Below are 23,692 nucleotides of genomic sequence, written 5' to 3'. Positions count from 1 at the left end.
TTTTGCTGAATTTATATTTTTTGTTTAAGAGAGATTCACCAGCACTATTGCAATGCTATTCCCTCCTGCCTGTAAGGCTCTGGTCTAGCTAGCTGGGGCTTTCATAGAGGTCACCAAACATTTTTATAACTAACCCAATATAGATAGCCTGTCGTTTCCAATAGGCGCAAATTAAATCATAGTGGGCACAACAAGCATGGATGTGGGCAGAGCCAAGCACCGGCTAGTGAGATCATATTGGCATGTATTTGCATGTTGTTCTCTGACATTTCCTGTATGCTGCAGTAGGAGGATTGGCTGATGGCGCCTGGGCCTTGATTTGCCATATGGGATTGCAGTGGATTTCAGAGGACATTAGTCATTTTATAGCAGAGGGGAGACAGTGGGGTTTTGCCCACAAAGGAAATCCAGGCATATGGCACATTTATCCAATTGCTATTAAATCGACTCAGATTCCTAGCTACATCACCTGTCCCAACCAGAATGACAAATAGGGGACAAGGGATACGATAAACACTGGTATCTGTCCTTCATTCATCAAAACAACATGTGTTTGTTTGTAAGGGGTATAGGGGATTCAGCTTGGGGGGAGACCTACGCAGAGGTCACGATGACACTACAATTATTATTTTAAACACCAGTTTAATGGCTTTCGTCACAGTAAAAAAAAGGGACAAACCACAAAAACTTAGCTTGCACATGAAAATATATGATTATCACCATTTGATATCAACTGCTCTATCATAACGGTTAATCAATTAGATGTATATAACACTTTTCCAGTAGCTCAAAGCAATTTACATAGTTTGGGGAGGAGAAATGTCAGACCCAACGATAGACCTGGATTCCATTCAATAGTAGCTACCCAAGTATCCAGATAACCCGTTATTAGTGATTAGGTGAGTGTGCACGAAACAAGTTACAGCGGGTTGTAGTGAACAGAAATCCCAGCTCATTTGACAGAATAGACAGTCTACAGAGGGGGTTAGCGCACTTGAAATAAAGACCAGAGTCCTACATTTAGTTCAATTACAACTACTGTGATGAGTCCATAAACTAGTTTAATTAACATCTGAGGTACACAACTGTCAGTATTATTAATACTAAAGCGTAATCAATCATGCGCACACACACACACACACACAACTCCATGTAGGCCTACTGTGCATTTAAGAGGGATTTCATAATGTTCTCGCTGCCTTCCTTCCCCCACTCCACTCAGTCCCTCAGCGTTTTTAAGGACGAGGGACAGCGTGTCAGGAGAATATGTCGCAGCTGGAATCTGATGGATGACAACATCTGTCCGTGTCATCTCAGTTGATGACCTATTAGTTCTTAGGCCGCACTTCCTGTAATGCTTCCTAAAAGGCAGATCGATATGGGAGAGGCTTGACATCAGCAAGCTGTCGGGATGCGTAAACTGAGAGTCGATAACAAAGTAGCTCGACAGCCTGTCATGTCATCCGATAAGCTTGAAGGTGTGTAAATAGTCATTAGTAACCAGATTGTCACTGACCGAAATTATTCTGTGGCTTTGACATGTAATTTTAAAGACATTTCATTAGGAGTCGGAAGAGCCCTTTCAAAACCAGTATAGCCCAGCTATAAATATCTCCTGGCATTTGTTTGGTGTCTTCAGAAGGATATACAATGCCATACCGAGTAACAAATCAATTGTTAGCCATAAAAACATTGCAGGAGACTCAAAATAACACTGTCCTCTATTATGCAAACATACAATAACATTTTTCTCAGGAAAGATTAACACACAGCAGTCATGAATCACTGACTAATGGGGGCAATAATGTGAAAGCTATAGTAAGCACAGCCCTCTGCCCATCTATAGTGCTGGCTCAGGCCATTTCCTCTTCCAGAAAAGAAGAAGGAGAGGGATGGGCAAAGGGAGAGTGGGAGGTAGAGAGGGGGAGCAAGAAAGAAGGGAGAGTGGGTGTATCTTTAAGGGAAGCCATAGGCCAGGCTCAGTGTTGGGACTTGGGAAAGTCGCCCACTGCTTTTCTCATGACCCCTGGCCAGCGTGGAGTCTGCCGTTCCTCGTGGGACAGTGCATGCCGGGAGCCGTAGAGCAGAGCAGCAGGAAAGTGACGTCTGTCTGAGACAGTCGTCCGGGGGATGGCCTGTGTGGCAGAAGCCACTAGTTAGGCTGATTTTCATTCCAAAAGGTTGCCCCCTCCCCCTCTGCCCACATTCGCTCCCTCTGTGGATCAGAGATCACTATAGCAGGGCTCCAGACTGCAACCATTTAGGCACATTTTGTAAATCCTTTGACTTGGCTGTGCGAGTTACATTTTTAATTGGTTGCATCAGAAAGCTGCTCATTCTACATTGTAACCTCATGCAAACTGTCACATTTTTGGGGAGAGACTAAAACCATGATTTGTTCAAACAGTAATGTGCATTATCCTCATAATTAAAAGTATCTGCACTGATCCTGTTTCGCTGGGGCCTGCTGCTGTGATGCGCGAGCCACTCACTCCCCCTCTTCCTTCCAGCACTGGGAGAAAAAGAAAATGCACTCATTGTAGGCTATAACATTTCATAATCCAATTGACTGAGAGTTTGATGCACAAATATCACACCCCCAAGACATGCTAACCGCTCACCATTGCAATAACAGGAGAGGTTAGCATTTTTTTGGGAGGGGGTATGATGGAAGTCTTAACTTTCTCAATCACTCATTCAGAACAATCAATAATCATGGCAGTATCCACGTTAATTTAGAAGTTATTAGAAACATATTCTATTCTTATTTAGAATAAAAAAGTGACAACAAAAAAAAGATCAATAGAAACTAATAGTCAATGTGACAAAATATGTACAAAAAAAAGTGCTGTAATTTCTAAATGGTTCCTCCGATATGTTTGAAAATACCCTCAAATTAAAGCTGACAGTCTGCACTTTATCCTCAGTCATTGTATCATTTCAAACCCAAAGTGCTGGATGGAGTACAGAGCCAAAACAAAAAAAAAAAATGTGTCACTATCCCAATACCTTTAGAGCTCACTGTATATGCCAGAGGAAATACACAGGATCAGAACTGACGGTTCTCTTGGACTCCCGATTGGACAACCCTCATTTCACCTTGTAAGAACAAGTACCACAGGTTGTTGTTCTTAGTCATTACATCTGTAACAATAGTCCAGATAAATCCGCAATCCCCTGTGACAAATCAAAAGCATACCAGTTGCTCGAGTCCCACACAAGGGACCAGCGACTTCAAATTGGGCCTGTAATCCAGGCTCTAAACACAGGGCCTTTGGCAAGCCTTCAGTCCATATTATTTTAAGAAATAAGCAATTAGAGATAAGGCAAAGTTAGAACTTTGATAGATTGCATTCCAGAGTCCTCCCCTCAGTGGTCTTTGGGGTATTTTGGGATGTGGGGATTGACAGGGGAACAATTACAAATAATAAGTAGACTGCAAATTGACCACAAGGAGACCAAGCAGATATGTTTGACTAAAACAATAATTTTAAACCTTGCTTACATTTATATACGATCACATCTCTATTATGTGTGAGAATACTCTAGAACAGATTTCAATTAAAATCACTTGGAGCTGATTTCCTGGTGTTTACATTCTTATGTCAACCCCTCAATAAACAAAAATGTTAAGGTTTTTTTTGCTCAGAAAGCTTTGATCTTTACTACTAATATACACTGCTCAAAAAAATAAAGGGAACACTTAAACAACACAATGTAACTCCAAGTCAATCACACTTCTATGAAATCAAACTGTCCACTTAGGAAGCAACACTGATTGACAATAAATTTCACATGCTGTTGTGCAAATGGAATAGACAAAAGGTGGAAATTATAATGGCAAATTAGCAAGACACCCCAAAAAAGGAGTGATTCTGCAGGTGGTGACCACAGACCACTTCTCAGTTCCTATGCTTCCTGGCTGATGTTTTGGTCACTTTTGAATGCTGGCGGTGCTCTCACTCTAGTGGTAGCATGAGACGGAGTCTACAACCCACACAAGTGGCTCAGGTAGTGCAGTTCATCCAGGATGGCACATCAATGCGAGCTGTGGCAAAAAGGTTTGCTGTGTCTGTCAGCGTAGTGTCAAGAGCATGGAGGGCTACCAGGAGACAGGCCAGTACATCAGAGACGTGGAGGAGGCCGTAGGAGGCAACAACCCAGCAGGCATGGAACCGCCTAACCTCTCGCCTATTGTGCAAAGGAGGTGCACTGCCAGAGCCCTGCAAAATGACCTCCAGCAGGCCACAAATGTGCGTGTGTCAGCATATGGTCTCACAAGGGGTCTGAGGATCTATCTCGGTACCTAATGGCAGTCAGGCTACCTCTGGCGAGCACATGGAGGGCTGTGCGGCCCCACAAAGAAATGCCACCCCACACCATGACTGACCACCGCCAAACCGGTCATGCTGGAGGATGTTGCAGGCAGCAGAACGTTCCCACGGCGTCTCCAGACTCTGTCACGTCTGTCACATGTGCTCAGTGTGAACCTGCTTTCATTTGTGAAGAGCACAGGGCGCCAGTGGCGAATTTGCCATATTGGTGTTCTCTGGCAAATGCCAACCGTCCTGCACGTGTGCTGGCTGTAAGCACAACCCCCACCTGTGGACGTCGGGCCCTCATACCACCTCATGGAGTCTGTTTCTGACCGTTTGAGCAGACACATGCACATTTGTGGCCTGCTGGAGGTCATTTTGCAGGGCTCTGGCAGTTACCTCCTTGCACAAAGGCGGAGGTAGCGGTCCTGCTGCTGGTTGTTGCCCTCCTACGGCCTCCTCCACGTCTCCTGATGTACTGGCCTGTCTCCTGGTAGCGCCTCCATGCTCTGGACACTACGCTGACAGACACAGCAAACCTTTTTGCCACAGTTCGCATTGATGTGCCATCCTGGATGAACTGCACTACCTGAGCCACTTGTGTGGGTTGTAGACTCCGTCTCATGCTACCACTAGAGTGAGAGAACCGCCAGCATTCAAAGTGACCAAAACATCAGCCAGGAAGCATAGAACTGAGAAGTTGTCTGTGGTCACCACCTGCAGAATCACTCCTTTTTTGGGGGTGTCTTGCTAATTGCCTATAATTTCCACCTTTTGTCTATTCCATTTGCACAACAGCATGTGAAATTTATTGTCAATCAGTGTTGCTTCCTAAGTGGACAGTTTGATTTCACAGAAGTGTGATTGACTTGGAGTTACATTGTGTTGTTTAAGTGTTCCCTTTATTTTTTTGAGCAGTGTATATATAAAAAATATATATATAAAAAATGTAAGTCACTGAAGTAGGTGAACTGGGAATTGCGTCTACAGGGACGAGTCTCCAATCGTCAAGCTCAAAGGGATGATCTTGTTAAATAAGTCAGTCCTTTGTGGAGAACACCTGGAAAACAAATGAAGATCTTCTCTTCCCAGGGATGGTGTGTTTGGAATGGAAGATTAATTGCACAGAGATTGGCTTGGCTCTCAGATAAAGTGGGCTCCATACACCATGGTTGTGAACAACAGGTTCCATAAGGGACCTGTAATTTGGTCTTATCGGGTGTTCACACCCCAAAACCTGTTCTCCGTTTCGACACATGGTCTACAATGTCACACACAGAACATGTGCAACTTCATTGCACATAATGAAAATCAATGTCTCTAGAAACAGGGGAGTGATAAATCGTTCTGGCAGAACATTAATGAGGCTAGTCATTATCGTCGAGCTGGGTAATATTAACATTTGCTTATGCACTGTCAGTTTATATTTTAGGACTGTATTGGTGTCATCAACCAGCGTTTTGATTGTTCCATCTCCCCATCACATCGTCTAACAAGTATAGCATTTTGAATATAAATTAGTAAAAAGGTCATTAAAATGAGGTCTAACTATTCAATAAGTGCAGTTGAAGTCAGAAGCTTACATACACCTTAGCCAAATACATTTTAACTCAGTTTCACAATTCCTGACATTTAATCAGAGTAAAAATTCCCTGTCTTAGGTCAGTTAGGATCACCACTATTTTAAGAATGTGAAATGTCAATAGTAGAGAATGATATTTCAGCTTTTATTGCCTTCATCACATTCCCAGTGGGTCAGAAGTTTACATACACTCAATTAGTATTTGGGAGCATTGCCTTTAAATTGTTTAACTTGGGTCAAACATTTCTGGTAGTCTTCCACAAGCTCCTCACAATAAGTTGGGTGAATTTTGGCCCATTCCTCCTGACAGAGCTGGTGTAACTGAGTCAGGTTTGTAGGCCTCCTTGCTCACACACGCTTTTTCAGTTCTGCCCACAAACTGTCTATGGGATTGAGGTTAGGGCTTTGTGATGGCCACTCCAATACCTTGACTTCGTTGTCCTTAAGCCATTTTGCCACAACTTTAGAAGTATGCTTGGGATCATTATCAATTTGGAAGACCCATTTGCAACCAAGCTTTAGCTTCCTGACTGATGTCTTGAGATGTTGCTTCAATATATCCACATAATTTTAATCTATTTTGTGAAGTGCACCAGTCCCTCCTACAGCAAAGCACTCTCAGAACATGATGCTGCCACCCACGTGCTTCACGGTTGGGATGGTGTTCTTCGGCTTGCAAGCATCCCCCTTTTCCCTCCAAATATAATGGTCATTATCCCCAAACAGTTCTATTTTTGTTTCATCAGACCAGAGGACATTTCTCCAAAAGTACGATCTTTGTCCCCATGTGCAGTTGTACATGGGGACAAATGTGGCCACGTGGTCCCGTGTGGCTCAGTTGGTAGAGCATGGCGCTTGCAACGCCAGGGTTGTGGGTTCAATTCCCACGGGGGGACCAGGATGAATATGTATGAACTTTCCAATTTGTAAGTCGCTCTGGATAAGAGCGTCTGCTAAATGACTTAAATGTAAATGTAAATGTAAACCGTAGTCTGGCTATTTTAATGGCGGTTTTGGAGCAGTGGCTTCTTCCTTGCTAAGCAGCCTTTCAGGTTATGTCGCTATAAGACTCGTTTTAGTGTGGATATAGATACTTTTTCCTCCAGCATCTTCACAAGGTCCTGTTGTTGTTGTTCTGAGATTGAATTGCACTTTTCGCAACAAAGTACGTTCATCTCTAGGAGACAGAACGAGTCTCCTTCCTGAGCGGTATGACAGCTTCGTGGTCCCATGGTGTTTATACTTGCGTACTATTGTTTGTACAGATGAACGTGGTACCTTCAGGCGTTTGGAAATTGCTCCATAGGATGAACCAGACTTGTGGAGGTCTACAATCTTTCTTCTGAGGTCTTGGCTGATTTCTTTTGATTTTCCAATTTAATCAAGCAAAGAGGCACTGAGTTTGAAGGTAGGCCTTGAAATACATCCACAGGTACACCTCCAATTGACTCAAATGATGTCAATTAGCCTATCAGAAGCTTCTAAAGCCATGATATCATTTTCTGGAATTGTCCAAGCTGTTTGAAGGCACAGTCAACTTAGTGTATGTAAACTTCTGACCCACTGGAATTGTGATAGAGTGAATTAATCTGTCTGTAAACAATTGTTGGAATTTTTTTCTCGTGTCATTCACAAAGTAAATGTCCTAACCGACTTGCCAAAACTATAGTTGTTAACAAGAAATTTGTGGAATGGTTGAAAAACGAGTTAACGATTCCAACATAAGTTTATGTAAACTTCCAACTTCAACTGTATATTCTCCATATACATTACTGATCCAAATTATCCAGATAACCCTGAAACACCTCTTGCGATCAGACTGAAAGAGCTAAAAGCTTTCAAGTGTAACAATACTGGTACAGCTTTCCTTTGACCCACCTTACCCACTTCAGTAATTAGCAAAAACAAGTCCAGGGACATCAAGTTGTGGGGGCAAAAAATGAAACTCATTTATTTTTGGAATGAGATTCTGTTAAAGTGGAAACACCACAAGGTCATTTAAACAACTACAACATAATTATGTAGTCAAACAATTGAACTGAGACTAATGGAATTAAAATGAGCTAAACCAAAACAACTAGCGTCTGACTTGACAATCCTATTTGATTTAGGGATCTCGGGACAATGTAACTAACACCATGTGATGGTCCTATGAAATATGATTACTGTATGTCTTATAGTGCCTGACATGGCAACATGTCCTGCTGTGTTGAGCATGCTAAAGTTCCAAATTAAACAAACCTAGATTCTAAATGACCAACTGCGCAAGAAGCTGCCATGAAAACAACAATGCTGGCGCCTGGCTTGATCGTATTTTAATGGTATGGGGTGCCACACACACGCTGTGCAGCAGTGTACTAACAATACTCATTTGTTTAATGTAGCCTACTTTAACTCCAACTTCAGTTTTCCCAACTTCATACACAAAACTAATTTACATTACCCATTAATCATTTGATTGAAAAGGCAAAAAAAAACACCACCACAGGTTATCCTGTTTTCAAGAACACAAATTCCTTACATGACTAATTATGAAACATAGCCATTGGGATGAAGGCATGCCAGGAGATGGCTACAGATTGTTACACCAGATAATGTGATTTTACCACAGAGTTTTGGTATCCAGTATTGGGAGTTACAGTTTAAGTACCGTTTGGTGTAGCACAGAATTGTAGACCAACCAAGTCACCCACACATGCATCTTCTAAAATGTACGTGTACAACAATGTTTGCACCGCCATATTTTAAATGGAGAATCTCTCATTGATTGAGACAGGTGGTGCTGCATGTCATGATGACACTCACCTGTCTCGGTCAACGAGAGAAGATYTGAAATATACAAGATGGCGGCGTACACATTGCTGGATTACTTCATGGAGAATTTATTTTAGTAACGAAGCACTTTCTAGATTCAAAACGAACCACCTGCAACTGGACACAGACATTTTAGAAGATACATGTTTGGCCGAATCGAGAATGAAGATGTATAGCCATGTTAAAAAGGGACATTTCTAAAATGTTCAACTTCATATTCATCTTTCCAGCACCACCCCAACATGTGAAAATGGCACATTTCTATGTTCTTCAATAAAACATAAAAGTAGTGTTTCCAATGACATCAACCAATTAGTAGGCAATGCCTACTCATAATTGGTTAAAATCACAATGCACAACAATGTAGTCATTGGAAAAACTTTACTACAAAACATATACTCACAATTTTCACATATGTTGATGTTGGGGTGGTGCTGGAGATGATGAATATGACATTACCCTTCAAGGTTGGTCGAACATTATCTGTGCTACACCAATCAGTACCTAACCTGTAACTCCCAGTAATGGATACAAGAACCTGGTGTAACAATCTGTAGCTTGCCCAGAGAATGAGCAATCTTCCTGTTAGCAGGATGCTATTCACAACCATTTCCTCCCATGCTTTGGACCTCAGGGGACACACCTGCTGTAGAGTCAAACAGCTGAAGTAAAGGCCGAAAACTCATGTTGAGAAAGTTGTATTACAATAAGTCTGACAGGATAGAGTGTGGGTCTTTATTGTAATGTTTCATAGAACAGGAGAGCGTGTCATTTCCGGTCACAACTTGCAGACTTGTTTAAGTGTTGCTGTGCGTTTTGTTGCCAACCTTACTTTACTACCTGACAACTTTACGGTTTTTACTTTTTAATTACTGATTATATTTTTCCCCTCACTCAACTTTTTTTCATTCAACTTTTTCACTCCGGATGCTTTATCTGGACATGGTTCGTCAGGACTTCCAACAGCCGAAGCTAAGTAGTAACATTAACATGATGCCTTCTAATTGCAGTCGCTGTACTCATAATATACAGGAGAACGATCGCCTTACGGCGAGGATAGCTGTGCTGCAAGCCCAGCTTCAGACGCAATCGTTAGGCAAGGGTAATTTCAGTGTAGGAAAGGATGAAACAGCATCTGTGCCACCATTAAGTACAGATAGTAACATTAGTACAAATCCCCTCGCACGGTCCCCGCAGCCGGACAACTTTCTCATGGGTTCTGGAGGGAAATTCTGTAGGAATGGTCAACTGGTGTTGCTCATTCAGCCGACAAACTTTCAACCGGTTTTGCCCATTAAGCAGCGAGTCGGAGTATGAGGCCGAGCCTTCTCTGGTCTCTACTCCTCCCGTTACGGGGTCGGAGACGCCGAAGCTTCCCACCATTACCTCTGACAAATTGAAAACATTTGTCATTGGCGACTCCATTACCCGCAGTATTAGACTTAAAAACGAATCATCCAGCGATCATACACTGTTTACCAGGGGTCAGGGCTACCGACGTTAAGGCTAATCTGAAGATGGTGCTGGCTAAAGCTAAAACTGGCGAGTGTAGAGAGTATAGAGATATTATTACCCACATCAGCACCAACAATGTTAGGATGAAACAGTCAGAGGTCACCAAGCACAACATAGCTTCAGCATGTAAATCAGCTAGAAAGATGTGTCGGCATCGAGTAATTGTCTCTGGCCCCCTCCCAGTTAGGGGGAGTGATGAGCTCTACAGCAGTCTCACAACTCAATCGCTGGTTGAAAACTGTTTTCTGCCCCTCCCAAAAGATAGAAWTTGTAGATAATTGGCCCTCTTTCTGGGACTCACCCACAAACAGGACCAAGCCTGGCCTGYTGAGGAGTGACGGACTCCATCCTAGCTGGAGGGGTGCTCTCATCTTATCTACCAACATAGACAGGGCTCTAACTCCTCTAGCGCCACAATGAAATAGGGTGCAGGCCAGGCAGCAGGCTGTTAGCCAGCCTGCCAGCTTAGTGGAATCTGCCACTAGCACAAGTCAGTGTAGTCAGCTCAGCTATTCCCATTGAGACTGTGTCTGTGCCTCGAACTAGGTTGGGCAAAACTAAACATGGCGGTGTTCGCCTTAGCAATCTCACTAGAATAAAGACCTCCTCCATTCCTGCCATTATTGAAAGAGATCGTGATACCTCACATCTCAAAATAGGGCTACTTAATGTTAGATCCCTCACTTCAAAGGCAGTTATAGTCAATGAACTAATCACTGATCATAATCTTAATGTGATTGGCCTGACTGAAACATGGCTTAAGCCTGATGAATTTACTGTGTTAAATGAGGCCTCACCTCCTGGTTACACTAGTGACCATATCCCCCGTGCATCCCGCAAAGGCGGAGGTGTTGCTAACATTTACGATAGCAAATTTCAATTTACAAAAAAAAAAAGAAGACGTTTTCGTCTTTTGAGCTTCTAGTCATGAARTCTATGCAGCCTACTCAATCACTTTTTATAGCTACTGTTTACAGGCATCCTGGGCCATATACAGCATTCCTCACTGAGTTCCCTGAATTCCTATCGGACCTTGTAGTCATAGCAGATAATATTCGAATTTTTGGTGATTTTAATACTCACATGGAAAAGTCCACAGACCCACTTCATAAGGCTTTCGGAGCCATCATCGACTCAGTGGGTTTTGTCCAACATGTCTCTTGACCTACTCACTGTCATACTCTGGACCTAGTTTTGCCCCATGGAATAAATGTTGTGGATCTTAATGTTTTTCCTCATAATCCTGGACTATCGGACCACCATTTTATTACGTTTGCAATCGCAATAAATAATCTGCTCAGACCCCAACCAAGGAGCATCAAAAAAGGTGCTATAAATTCTCAGACAACCCAAAGATTCCTTGATGCCCTTCCAGACTCCCTCTGCCTACCCAAGGATGTCAGAGGACAAAAATCAGTTAACCACCTAACTGAGGAACTCAATTTAACCTTGCACAATACCCTAGATGCAGTTGCACCCCTAAAAACTAAAAACATTTGTCATAAGAAACTAGCTTCCTGGTATACAGAAAATACCGAGCTCTGAAGCAAGCTTCCAGAAAATTGGAACGGAAATGGCGCCACACCAAACTGGAACTCTTCCGACTAGCTTGGGAAGACAGTACCGTGCAGTATCGTGCAGTATCGAAGAGCCCTCACTGCTGCTCGATCACCCTATTTTTCTAACTTAATTGAGGTAAATAAGAACAATCCGAAATCTATTTTTGATACTGTCGCAAAGCTAACTAAAAAGCAGCATTCCCCAAGTGAGGATGGCTTTCACTTCAGCAGTAATAAATTCATGAACTTCTTTGAGGAAAAGATCATGATCATTAGAAAGCAAATTACGGACTCCTCTTTAAATCTGAGTATTCCTCCAGAGAGTCTGCACAACTCTGCCAGGACCTAAGATCAAGGGAGACACTCAAGTGTTTTAGTACTATATCTCTTGACACAATGATGAAAATAATCATGGCCTCTAAACCTTCAAGCTGCATACTGGACCCTATTCCAACTAAACTACTGAGAGCGCTGCTTCCTGTGCTTGGCCCGCCTACGTTGAACATAATAAACGGCTCTCTATCCACCGGATGTGAACTCACTAAGTGGCAGTAATAAAGCCACTCTTGAAAAAGCCAAACCTTGACCCAGAAAATATAAAAAACTAACGGCCTATATCGAATCTTCCATTCCTCTCAATTTTTTTTAAAAGCTGTTGCGCAGCAACTCACTGCCTTCCTGAAGACAAACAATGTATACGAAATGCTTCAGTCTGGTTTTAGACCCCATCATAGCACTGAGACTGCACTTGTGAAGGTGGTAAATGACCTTTTAATGGCGTCAGACCGAGGCTCTGCATCTGTCCTCGTGCTACTAGACCTTAGTGCTGCCTTTGATACCATCGATCACCACATTCTTTAGGAGAGATTGGAAACCCAGATTGGTCTACACGAACAAGTTCTGGCCTGGTTTAGATCTTATCTGTCGGAAAGATATCAGTTTGTCTCTGAATGGTTTGTCCTCTGACAAATCAACTGTACATTTCGGTGTTCCTCAAGGATCCGCTTTAGGACCACTATTGTTTTCACTATATATTTTACCTCTTGGGGATGTCATTCGAAAACATAATGTTAACTTTCCCTGCTATGCGGATGACACACAGCTGTACATTTCAATGAAACATGGTGAAGCCCCAAAATTGCCCTTGCTAGAAGCCTGTGTTTCAGACATAAGGAAGTGGATGGCTGAAAACTTTCTACTTTTAAATTCTGACAAAACAGAGATGCTTGTTCTAGGTCCCAAGAAACAAAGAGATCTTCTGTTGAATCTGACAATCTTGATGGTTGTAAAGTCATCTCAAATAAAACTGTGAAGGACCTCGGCATTACCCTGATCTCTCGTTTGACGAACATATCAATACTGTTTCAAGGACAGCTTTTTTCCATCTACGTAACATTGCAAACATCTGAAACTTTGTCCAAAAATGATGCAGAAAAATCAATCCATGCTTTTGTTACTTCTAGGTTAGACTACTGCAATGCTCTACTTTCCGGCTACCCGAATAAAGCACTAAATAAACTTCAGTTAGTGCTAAATACGGCTACTAGAATCCTGACTGTCACCAAAAAATGTGATCATATTACTCCAGTGCTAGCCTCCCTACACTGGCTTCCTTTTAAGGCAAGGGCTGATTAAGGTTTTACTGCTAACCTACAAAGCATTACATGGGCTTGCTCCTACATATCTTTCCGATTTGGTCCTGCCGTACACACATACGCTACGGTCACAAGACGCAGGCCTCCTAATTGTCCCTAGAATTTCTAAGCAAACAGCTGGAGGCAGGGCTTTCTCCTATAGAGCTCCATTTTTATGGAATGGTCTGCCTACCCATGTGAGAGACGCAGACTCGGTCTCAACCTTTAAATCTTTACTGAAGACTTATCTCTTCAGTAGGTCATATGATTGAGTGTAGTCTGGCCCAGGAGTGTGAAGGTGAACGGAAAGGCTCTGGAGCAACGAACCACCCTTGCTGTCTCTGCCTGGCCGGTTCCCCTCTCTCCACTGGGATTCTCTGCCTCTAACCCTATTACAGGGGCTGAGTCACTGGCTTACTGGTGCTCTTCCATGCCGTCACTAGGAGGGGTGCGTCACTTGAGTGGGTTTAGTCACTGACGTGATCTTCCTGTCTGAGTTGGTGCCCCCTCTTCGGTTGTGCCGTGGCGGAGATCKTTGTGGGCTATACTCGGCCTTGTCTCAGGATGGTAAGTTGGTGGTTGAAGWTATCCCTCTAGTGGTGTGGGGGCTGTGCTTTGGCAAAGTGGGTGGGGTTATATCCTGCCTGTTTGGCCCTGTCCGGGGTATCATCGGATGGGGCCACCGTGTCTCCTGACCCCTCCTGTCTCAGCCTCCAGTATTTATGCTGCAGTAGTTTATGTATCGGGGGGCTAGGGTCAGTCTGTTATATCTGGAGTACTTCTCCTGTTTTATCCGGTGTCCTGTGTGAATTTAAGTATGCTCTCTCTAATTCTCTCTTGGAGGACCTGAGCCCTAGGACCATGCCTCAGGACTACCTGGCATGATGACTCCTTGCTGTCCCCAGTCCACCTGGCCGTGCTGCTGATCCAGTTTCAACTGTTCTGCCTGCGGCTATGGAACCCTGACCTGTTCACCGGAYGTGCTACCTGTCCCAGACCTGCTGTTTTCAACTCTCTAGAGACAGCAGGAGCGTCTTAATGATGGGCTATGAAAAGCCAACTGAAATTTACTCCTGAGGTGCTGACTTGCTGCACCCTCGACAACTACTGTGATTATTATTTTTTGACCATGCTGGTCATTTATGAACATTTGAACATCTTGGCCATGTTCTGTTACAATCTCCACCTGGCACAGCCAGAAGAGGACTGGCCACCCCTCATAGCCTGGTTCCTCTCTAGGTTTCTTCCTAGGTTTTTGCCTTTCTAGGGAGTTTTTCCTAGTCACCGTGCTTCTACACCTGCATTGCTTGCGGTTTGGGGTTTTAGACTGGGTTTCTGTACAGCTTTTTGAGATATCAGCTGATGTAAGAAGGGCTATATAAATACATTTGATTTGATTTAGCTACCTAGCAGTTTTTTTCTGCACTTCATACTGAAGACAAGAGTGTGAGGATAGATTGCATTAACCATGTGTCAAGGAATGAGTCCTTGTAATACTCCTTACTATTTGAAATACTATTGGCAATGCCTCACCTTGTTAAGGTGAAATAAGCTAAGGGTGAGATTGCCTGCATCAGCACATGTGATTGTTTTGGAAACAAAAGGATATAAACTGAAGGAAGGATATAAACTGAAAGAAGCCTAAATATTTGACAAAAACATAAACTAACCAACTATTTTAAATCGGTAAAGTGTACAATATTTAGAAAATTGTGTCCAATTCTGAAAACCATAGACAAATGGCAGACTTTAAAAAAAAATGTACATGATCAATAACCACAGAATTAGTACCATAATTAGGGTTGCAAAATTCCAGTCAACTTTCCCAAAATGACAAGGATTTCTAGAAAACCTGATTGGAGGATTGCTGGATTTCCTGTTATTCCCTCTTTATTCCAGTTCTTTCAACAAGGATATCTGGGAAAACCTGAGAATGTGGGTAAAGTTACTAGAATTTTGCAACCCTAGTACCATTATCTTATTTTTTAGGTTTAATTTAAAACGTGGTTAAATTGTAAGGGGTAATCTCACTAGTATGACCAATACCGTTGATGTTAGAATGCTTGACTGACGAAACACTTTGCTAAACAGTGTAAACCCACTGTTCAGGCAGTGTCTATCCATCTAATAAATAAATTATTCTTCCCTGCCTCAGCGCTCAGAATTATGCATAACACACTTGTTTCAAATCCCATGGAAAACAAACCGGTGTTTCAGATTTAAATCAGAATGTTAAATTGAGGTACATTAATCTTCCACTTCTCCATAATTCAATGATTCATTTTAGTATTACTGGCTATTAGGTCTTGTAGGTTCCTGTCATTTAGAGGCACCAAGAACATTGTTTCTATGTTGTCGGTGTTAGCTCGACAATTTTTGGTTGGTTACAAACACCTTAAAATATCCACAATAAGCTATTGAAAAACAACTACCACGTAAGAGAAGAAAATGCGTTATTTCAAACTCAAAATGACCATTGTCTTACCTGGAAAATACAAGAGAAATGCAAGTGACAGCAAGGTGCCAAATTTCCGCAAAGTATACATCTCCATAGTTCAGTATGCGCCTTCGGTCACCCCACAATCGCTGTTTCCAGTCGTAATGTATACGGTCTTCCCGTTATCTGTGCGCAATTTCACTTTGGGTAATGTGGTGGTCTTTCAATATGCTTTCTTCCGCCAGAGAAAAGACAAGGGGTAGCGCGTTTACAGTAGGCAATGTGACCTCAGCGGCAGTTGACGTGACACAGACTCGCGTTTGCCCTTCCACATCGGGCGCGAGGAATTATTCCAGTGAACTACTTCGGCAATTGCCCAAGCCTACAAAAATGTCTTCGTCAACTTTCTCTTTTACGCTTTGGGACATTGAATATTTGGATAAAACAGTTGTCATCATGAGAAAGCTCTGCTCTGCCACCTCAACGAGCGACACCTGTGCTCATTAGAAACACCCTCTCGGAATTCCTCGCAGCGCACTACCGGTGCAGCAGTTCTATTTAAGCATTAATGCCCGAGGAGATGTGGTATATGGCCAATATACCACGGCTAAGGGCTTTTCTTGCTCTCGACGCAATGTTGAGTGCCTGGATAAAGCCATTAGCTATGGTATATTGGTCATATATAGCCTATACCACAAACTCCATAGGTGCCTTATTGCTATTATAATATGGTTACCAACTTAATTAAAACAGTAAAAAGTTATTTTTTGTCATACCCATGGTATATGGTCTGAGAACCCATGGCTTTCAGCCAAACTGCATTCAGGGCTCAAACGACCCAGTTTATAATCCCAAATAGAACTGTGGTACATTGGTACACATGATTACATATTGCACAGCCTACATATTATGTAAGAGATAAACTCCCATGTTCTGTACATTAACTAGGAAATACATGAAAGACAATGCAGCCAGGGCCGGCTTAATGCAGTGGCTTACCGAGGCTAAAGCCCCTGTGCCCAGGCCTGTGGGGGGCCCAAGAGGCAGCAAAAAATAAACATAAAAAGGAAATATATACAGTATGTATAGTGTATTATACAGTATATATTATCTATCTATCTATAATATATATCCTACTGTTCAAAAGTTTGGGGTTACTTATAAATGTCCTTGTTTTTGAAAGAAAAGCAAAAAAAATTATCCATTAAAATAACATCAAATTGATCAGAAGGATTTTTCATGGAATATCTAAATAGGTGTACAGAGGGCCATTATCAGCAACCATCACTCCTGTGTTCCAATGGCATGTTGTGTTAGCTAATCCAAGTGTATCATTTAAAAGGCTAATTGATCATTAGAAAACCATTTTGCAATTATGTTAGCACAGCTGAAAACTGTTGTTCTGATTAAAGAAGCAATAAAACTGATCTTCTTTAGACTTGTTGAGTATCTGGAGCATCAGCATTTGTGGGTTTGATTACAGCCTCAAAATGGCCAGAAACAAAGACCTTCTTCTGAAACTCGTCAGTCTTTTCTTGTTCTGAGAAATGAAGGCTATTCCATGCAAGAAATTGCCAAGAAACTGAAGATCTCATACAACGCTCTGTACTACTCCTTTCACAGAACAGCGCAAACTGTCTCTAACCAGAATAGAAAGAGGAGTGGGAGGCCCCAGTGCACAACTGAGCAAGAGGACAAGTACATTAGAGTGTCTCGTTTGAGAAACAGACGCCTCACAAGTACTCAACTGGCAGCTTCATTAAATACTACACGCAAACACCAGTCTCAACGTCAATAGTGAAGAGGCGACTCCGGGATGCTGGCCTTCTAGGCAGAGTTGCAATGAAAAGCCATATCTCAGACTGGCCAATAAAAATAAAATATTAAGATGGGCAAAAGAACACAGACACTGGACAGAGGAACTCTATACAGTGCATTTGGAAAGTATTCAAACCCCTTCCCCTTTTCCACATTTTGTTATGTTACAGCCTTATTCTATAATTGATTTAATCATTTTTTCCCCCTCATCAATCTACACACAATAAGAAAGGAGGACCAAGGCACTCTTCATATAATTCATTAAAATGCCTTTATTTGTATGGCATGTTCAATGGAAACAAAGTTTAAAAACTCTGACGGGCTTCGGCTGCATGACCTACGTCAGGGAGTACAAAGATAACAATACAATGTCTTCTTTTGAACAGCTTTTTCCAATCGACACTGATTTAAAGAGGGAGTGGTTACAGAATTCATTGGACAATGCCTAGTAAGCAAAACTATACACATTAAAAAGCAAAATACTGTAGATATGTTATCAAAAATGCATCTCAATGCTAGAAGCATCAGAACCCCTAGAAAGGACTCCGTATTATGAAGTTTCCAGCTAATGGAGCACAAGGTGAAACTGAATTTAGAGATAAATGGGAGGCTTTTCTCAGCAAGTGTTCTTTTGAACTAATGCTACTTCTAATAGAGGAAGCTAAAAACGACAGACAAGTAGTCCAAACAGAAATTGAAGAAGTAAAAAGAAAAATGTCAGAAAACAGTGATAATTCCAACAAAGCACAATGTGATGAGATTATGAAAGAGAAAATAGACACATTCACTCTGACATTGAAGCAAGACAAGCTAAAGAAATGTAAAAGAGATCAAGAAGACTTCAGAGATGGTAAGGTCTTTGCCTGGAGAAAACCAACCTGCAAGAATTCAGAATCACATCCGCAGAGGATGAAGCCTAGATCTGTTTCTTTCAACTTTATGAGCAGCGACGATAAGGATCGCCCCAGAGAGTCAGAGGCCGGCTCCTCCCAAGATTTTTTAGACCAGGAAGAGGAGCCACGCAGGTTCCCCAACAAGAGAGGGAGACGACACAGAAGAGGCCAACACGGAGGGTAGGTTGAAATCAGGACTATCAAACCACACGGAGCAGGACCAGAACAAGGCTGTGATCAGTATTTCTGGAGAACCCCTTTCTAATGATTGTGTAAGGCTCTTGTCTAAAGGACTGTCCTTTTCCCCCACATACTCGACTAATGAATTCAATACAAAGATTGACCTATTTAGTTTCTCCAGGAATCTACATCTGAAGGCCTGGTACAAGCAAAACATCTGTCCAACTACAGACGCCAGTGTCTCAGGTCAGGCAGTTTCTGTGCCCTCAAAAAAACATTTTAAGCTCAAGTCCACCTTTTGTCCCATTGTCCAGAATGCCACACTAAATATATTTGCCAAGAAGGTGAGTTTTGATGTGGAGAATCTGTTTAAGGGTAAAATTGACTCTAACCAAACACAATGTAACCTTTCTAAGTCAGAGAGGGCTGCAGTTGAATCATTGTCCAAAAATGGACGGATTGTGGTTAAAAAGCAGACAAAGGTGGCGCTACAGTAGTGTGGAGTAAAGACAAATATGTGACACAAGCCTACTGTCAGTTAGACAATGATGAGTTATACCAATCTCCAATCTCCTCACAGAAGCTAAGGAGAGTGGCTACATTTCAGACAATGAGTTCAAATGTCTTTTCAATGGCAGTCTGCATGTGGCTTCTTTTTTATCTTCTTCCAAAAGTCCACAAGAATCTTGAAAATCCCCCAGGCAGACCAGTCATTAGTGGTAATGAAAGTCTGACAGAACCCATCTCCAAGTACATTGATTACTTTATTAAGTCTTTTCTGCCTTCACTCCCATCCTATCTTCAAGACACCACAGATGTGTTGAACAAAATTAAGGAATTTAACAATATAGGTACAGCGTCCTTTTTAGTCACCATGGATGTGGAGTCTCTATACACCACCATTGAGCATGAACAAGGTTTGGCAGCTATGCACCATTTCTTGAGTACCCGGCCTGAGACTGAGATGTCTCCCACAGAATTAATTGTCTCACTGACTGAATGGACTCTTAATAATAACATTTTGTCTTTCAGGACTGTATTTTTAAACAAGCCAAAGGGTGTGCCATGGGAACTTGCTACAGCCCTTCCTACGCTGGTTTGTACTTGGGTAAATGGGAAAATGACTTCATTTTGGATCCTAAAAAACAGTTATTTGACCGGATTATATGGTGGGGACACTATATTGATGGTGTTTGCTGTTCTGGCCTGGCTCAGAAGATTAACTTATTTCCTTCCATCAATACCTTAACAGCATTAACCCTAACATCAAACTAACTATGGAGTACAGCAAGCATAACATTCATTTTTGGACCTCGACATCAGTAAAAATGACAAAGGTTGTTTGTACTGTCATGGTAATTTCCTGTATTACTAAATGAGGAGAGTTTACAAACTACACACAAGTCAGAGTTATATTTTAAAGTCCATCTTTAATTATATGAGCTTCACCATAGCCCTTTGACTCTCAGATCAATTCAGTGTCTATAAATTAATTCTCTGAGTGTGTTTACAAAATAATTCTCAGTATCTTTTATAGACAAGATACACCCCTCTCAACTCACATGACAAACCACAAATCTTAGGAACTTCACAAAGGGCCTTTTACTTGAGAGAGGAGCATCCCATAGCCAGATAGCATTAGCTATAAATTATCGTTCAGTTTGGTCTCTTAGACGAGGTTCTACTTCTCGTTCTTGGTACTTCTTAGTACCAAAACATTACCTCATCCAATGGCATATATCAATTGTAAATTCTAGATACTCCCATCTCAAATAAGTCCCCTCCTGGACAAGCTCACGGAGGAGAGTGAGCCTCTAGGTCATATACTATGAAAGATAAGTGCAACATCAGAGGGGACATACAATGGTTCCAGACACTGCCATACTCCTCCCCCCAATTGGAAAAGGAGGGAATGACTGGAGTACAGACATTGTGGAGATAACTAACTGGTTCCCCATTAATCACGCCATCCCTTCACATGGTTTAGCAGATACATTCACATATGAAGACAATATTCAAACCTGACTTCTCCCTTTCTGATATTCTGCATATTACCAGACATGTAAAAGACAAGCCTGACCTCTCCCCTCTCTGGGCCCCAAGTGACTTTTCCCTAGAGAAGAAAGGAAAATGTAACTGCCAACAGTATAGTCCAAAAGAAGACATTCTAATTACAAGTATAAAGTAAATAAAACATATTATTTATCTATGTTACCTAACTAATTCTGATTCAGCTACGACAGTACACATCAATCTTTATGAACCCTACAGATGGGAATACCATTCTGAGGGCACATACTGTAGCTTCCATCCCAAAAGACTAAAAGAGAACATTCCATATGGTCAAAGAGTTCGCAGAATTAGCGATCAGGAAACAGACAACTTTGTCAAATTTGCTGAATTGGAGAATCGCTTCTTGAATCGGGGCAACAGCACTCAGGTCCTGAAAGATGCAGGTAGAAGGGCCGGACAACTTGACAGAGAGAACTTGTTGCGAAGGGGAGCGCCTCGTGACGCACCAGAGAGAACATTAAAATAATAATTAAAAACAATTGGGGAATCATCCAAAGTGATACACTACTATGCAAAGTCTTCCCAGAGCCACCAGTCATAAGCTTTAAGAGATGTCCTAACCTAAATGACAAATTAGTTCACAGCTAACGTTACCTTCCTGGTGACTCTCAAAAAACTTGGCTAGACCACAAACCCAGGGGCTCTTTTAAATGCAATCAGTGCAACCATTGCAGAAATATTGCACAGAAAAAGTATTTTGTTGACAGATTCTAAAATGGAGTATCAAGTCAAAGATTTAATTAACTGCAAAGCCACCCATGTTATCTACAGATTGGAATGTCCACAGAACAAAGTGTTCTACATTGGATGGACAAAGAGACACCTTCAAGACCACTTAGCAGAACACAATGAAGACTACCCCATGGCAAGGCACTATAAGTAATTGCAACATTTTTTTAACCTTTATTTAACTAGGCAAGTCATTTAAGGACAAATTCTTATTTTTAATGACGGCCTAGGAACAGTGGGTTAACTGCCTTGTTCAGGGGCAAAACTACAGATTTTTATCAGTCAGTTCGGGGATTCACTCTTGCTACCTTTTGGTTACTAGTCCAACGCTCTACCCACTAGGCTACCTGCCGCCCCAATGGCAACCCTGCCTCCCTACAAGCTATGGTTATTGATCATGTGCCGGCCTCAATTAGAAAAAGGGACCATCTTAAACAGCTAAACCAAAGGGAAAGTTTGGGGATTTACAAACTACAGGCCACTAAATACCCTGGTTTAAATGAAGATATGGATTTCTCACATTTCCTGTAGGGTCGTTAGAGGTCCCATTGCTGTCATCTAGTGGACATTTTGTTCTATTGCCCTCAGCTATGTTTTAGACTGTTGTGGTCCATGTTTGCTGTGTACTAGTGTACTATAAAATAGATGGCTCTCCTATTCTTAACACTTTGCCCAGTCATATTCAAGGTTACAACTACCTTTCTAGGGGTTCTGATGCTTCTAGCCTTGAGATGCATTTTTGATAACATATCTACAGTATTTCACTTTTAAATGTGTATAGTTTTGCTTACTAGGTGTTGTCCAATGAATTATGTAACCATTCCCTCTTCAAATCAGGGTTGATTGGAAAAAGCTGTTCAAAAGAGGACATTGTATTATAATCTATTTATTTATTTCCCCCTTTATTTAACTAGGCAAGTCAGTTAAGAACAAATTCTATTTACAATGACGGCCTACCAAAATGAAAAAGGCCTTCTGCGGGGACAGGGGCTGGGATAAAAAAAAAAGATATATATATATATATAGGACAAAACACACATCACGACAAGAGAGACACAAAAACACTACATAAAGGGAAATCTAAGACAACAACATAGCATGGCAGCAACACATGACAACACAGCATGGTAGCAACACAACATGACAACAACATGGTAGCAACACAACATGGCAGCAGCACAACATCAGCAGCATAAAACATGGTACAAACATTATTGGGCACAGACAACAGCACAAAGGGCAAGAAGGTAGAGACAACAATACATCATGCGAAGCTACAACAACTGTCAGTAAGAGTGTCCATGATTGAGTCTTTGATTGAAGAGATGGAGATACAACTCTCCAGTTTGACTGTTTGTTGCAACTCGTTCAGTCGCTAGCAGCAGCGAACTGAAAAGAGGAGCGTCGCAGTGATGTGTGTGCTTCCAGTCAAGATTCTAGCAGCCATGTTTAGCACTAACTGAAGTTTATTTAGTGCTTTATCCGGGTAGCCGGAAAGTAGAGCATTGCAGTAGTCTAACCTAGAAGTAACAAAAGCATGGATACATTTTTCTGTATCATTTTTGGACAGAAAGTTTCAGATTTTTGCAATGTTACGTAGATGGAAAAAAGCTGTCCTTGAAACAGTCTTGATATGTTCGTCAAAAGAGAGATCAGGGTCCAGAGTAACGCCGAGGTCCTTCACAGTTTTAACACAAAATCCAGGGTTGATATCCCTTTAAATGGAGGATAGGCAGGCAATGGAACAGGGATTTTTCAAAATAGAGGTCACTTCCGGGTTGGATTTCCTCAGGTTTTCGCCTGCAAAATCAGTTCTGTTATACTCACAGACAATATTTTGACAGTTTTGGAAACTTTAGAGTGTTTTCTATCCTAATCCGTCAATTATATGCATATTCTAGCATCTGGGCATGAGAAATAGTCTGTTTACCTTGGGAACGTTATTTTTCCAAACATAAAAATAGTGCCCCCTAGCTGAAAGAGGTTAAGGGACATGGGCTGCTGGGAGGAGGAAGGTTTATTCTCCAGGTCTTTAACCGTTTTCCAGAACTTCTTGGGGTTAGACTGATATAGAGAGAACTGCTCCTTAAAGTAACTAACTTTGGCCTTCCGGATAGCCTGAGTGCACTTATTGCTCATTTG

At 41.8% G+C, this 23,692-nt stretch overlaps 1 protein-coding gene across 1 annotated transcript in view; it reads right to left on the bottom strand.

The window, feature by feature from the left end:
- The window catches only part of LOC111950088 (endothelial cell-selective adhesion molecule-like), a 72,344-nt gene extending 55,979 nt beyond the window's left edge, over positions 1 to 16,365 (bottom strand). The window contains exon 1 of the mRNA XM_023967437.2: positions 15,906 to 16,365. Within this exon, the coding sequence (XP_023823205.1) occupies positions 15,906 to 15,972 (67 nt within the window). The 5' untranslated portion in view covers positions 15,973 to 16,365. The remainder of the gene's footprint in view (positions 1 to 15,905) is intronic.
- Positions 16,366 to 23,692: the final 7,327 nt, after the last annotated feature.

The sequence above is a fragment of the Salvelinus sp. IW2-2015 genome, linkage group LG23, assembly GCF_002910315.2.
Source record: "Salvelinus sp. IW2-2015 linkage group LG23, ASM291031v2, whole genome shotgun sequence".
Lineage (NCBI taxonomy): Eukaryota > Metazoa > Chordata > Actinopteri > Salmoniformes > Salmonidae > Salvelinus > Salvelinus sp. IW2-2015.
Note: the sequence above shows the minus strand (reverse complement) of the source record. Positions and strands in the feature narration are given on the sequence as shown.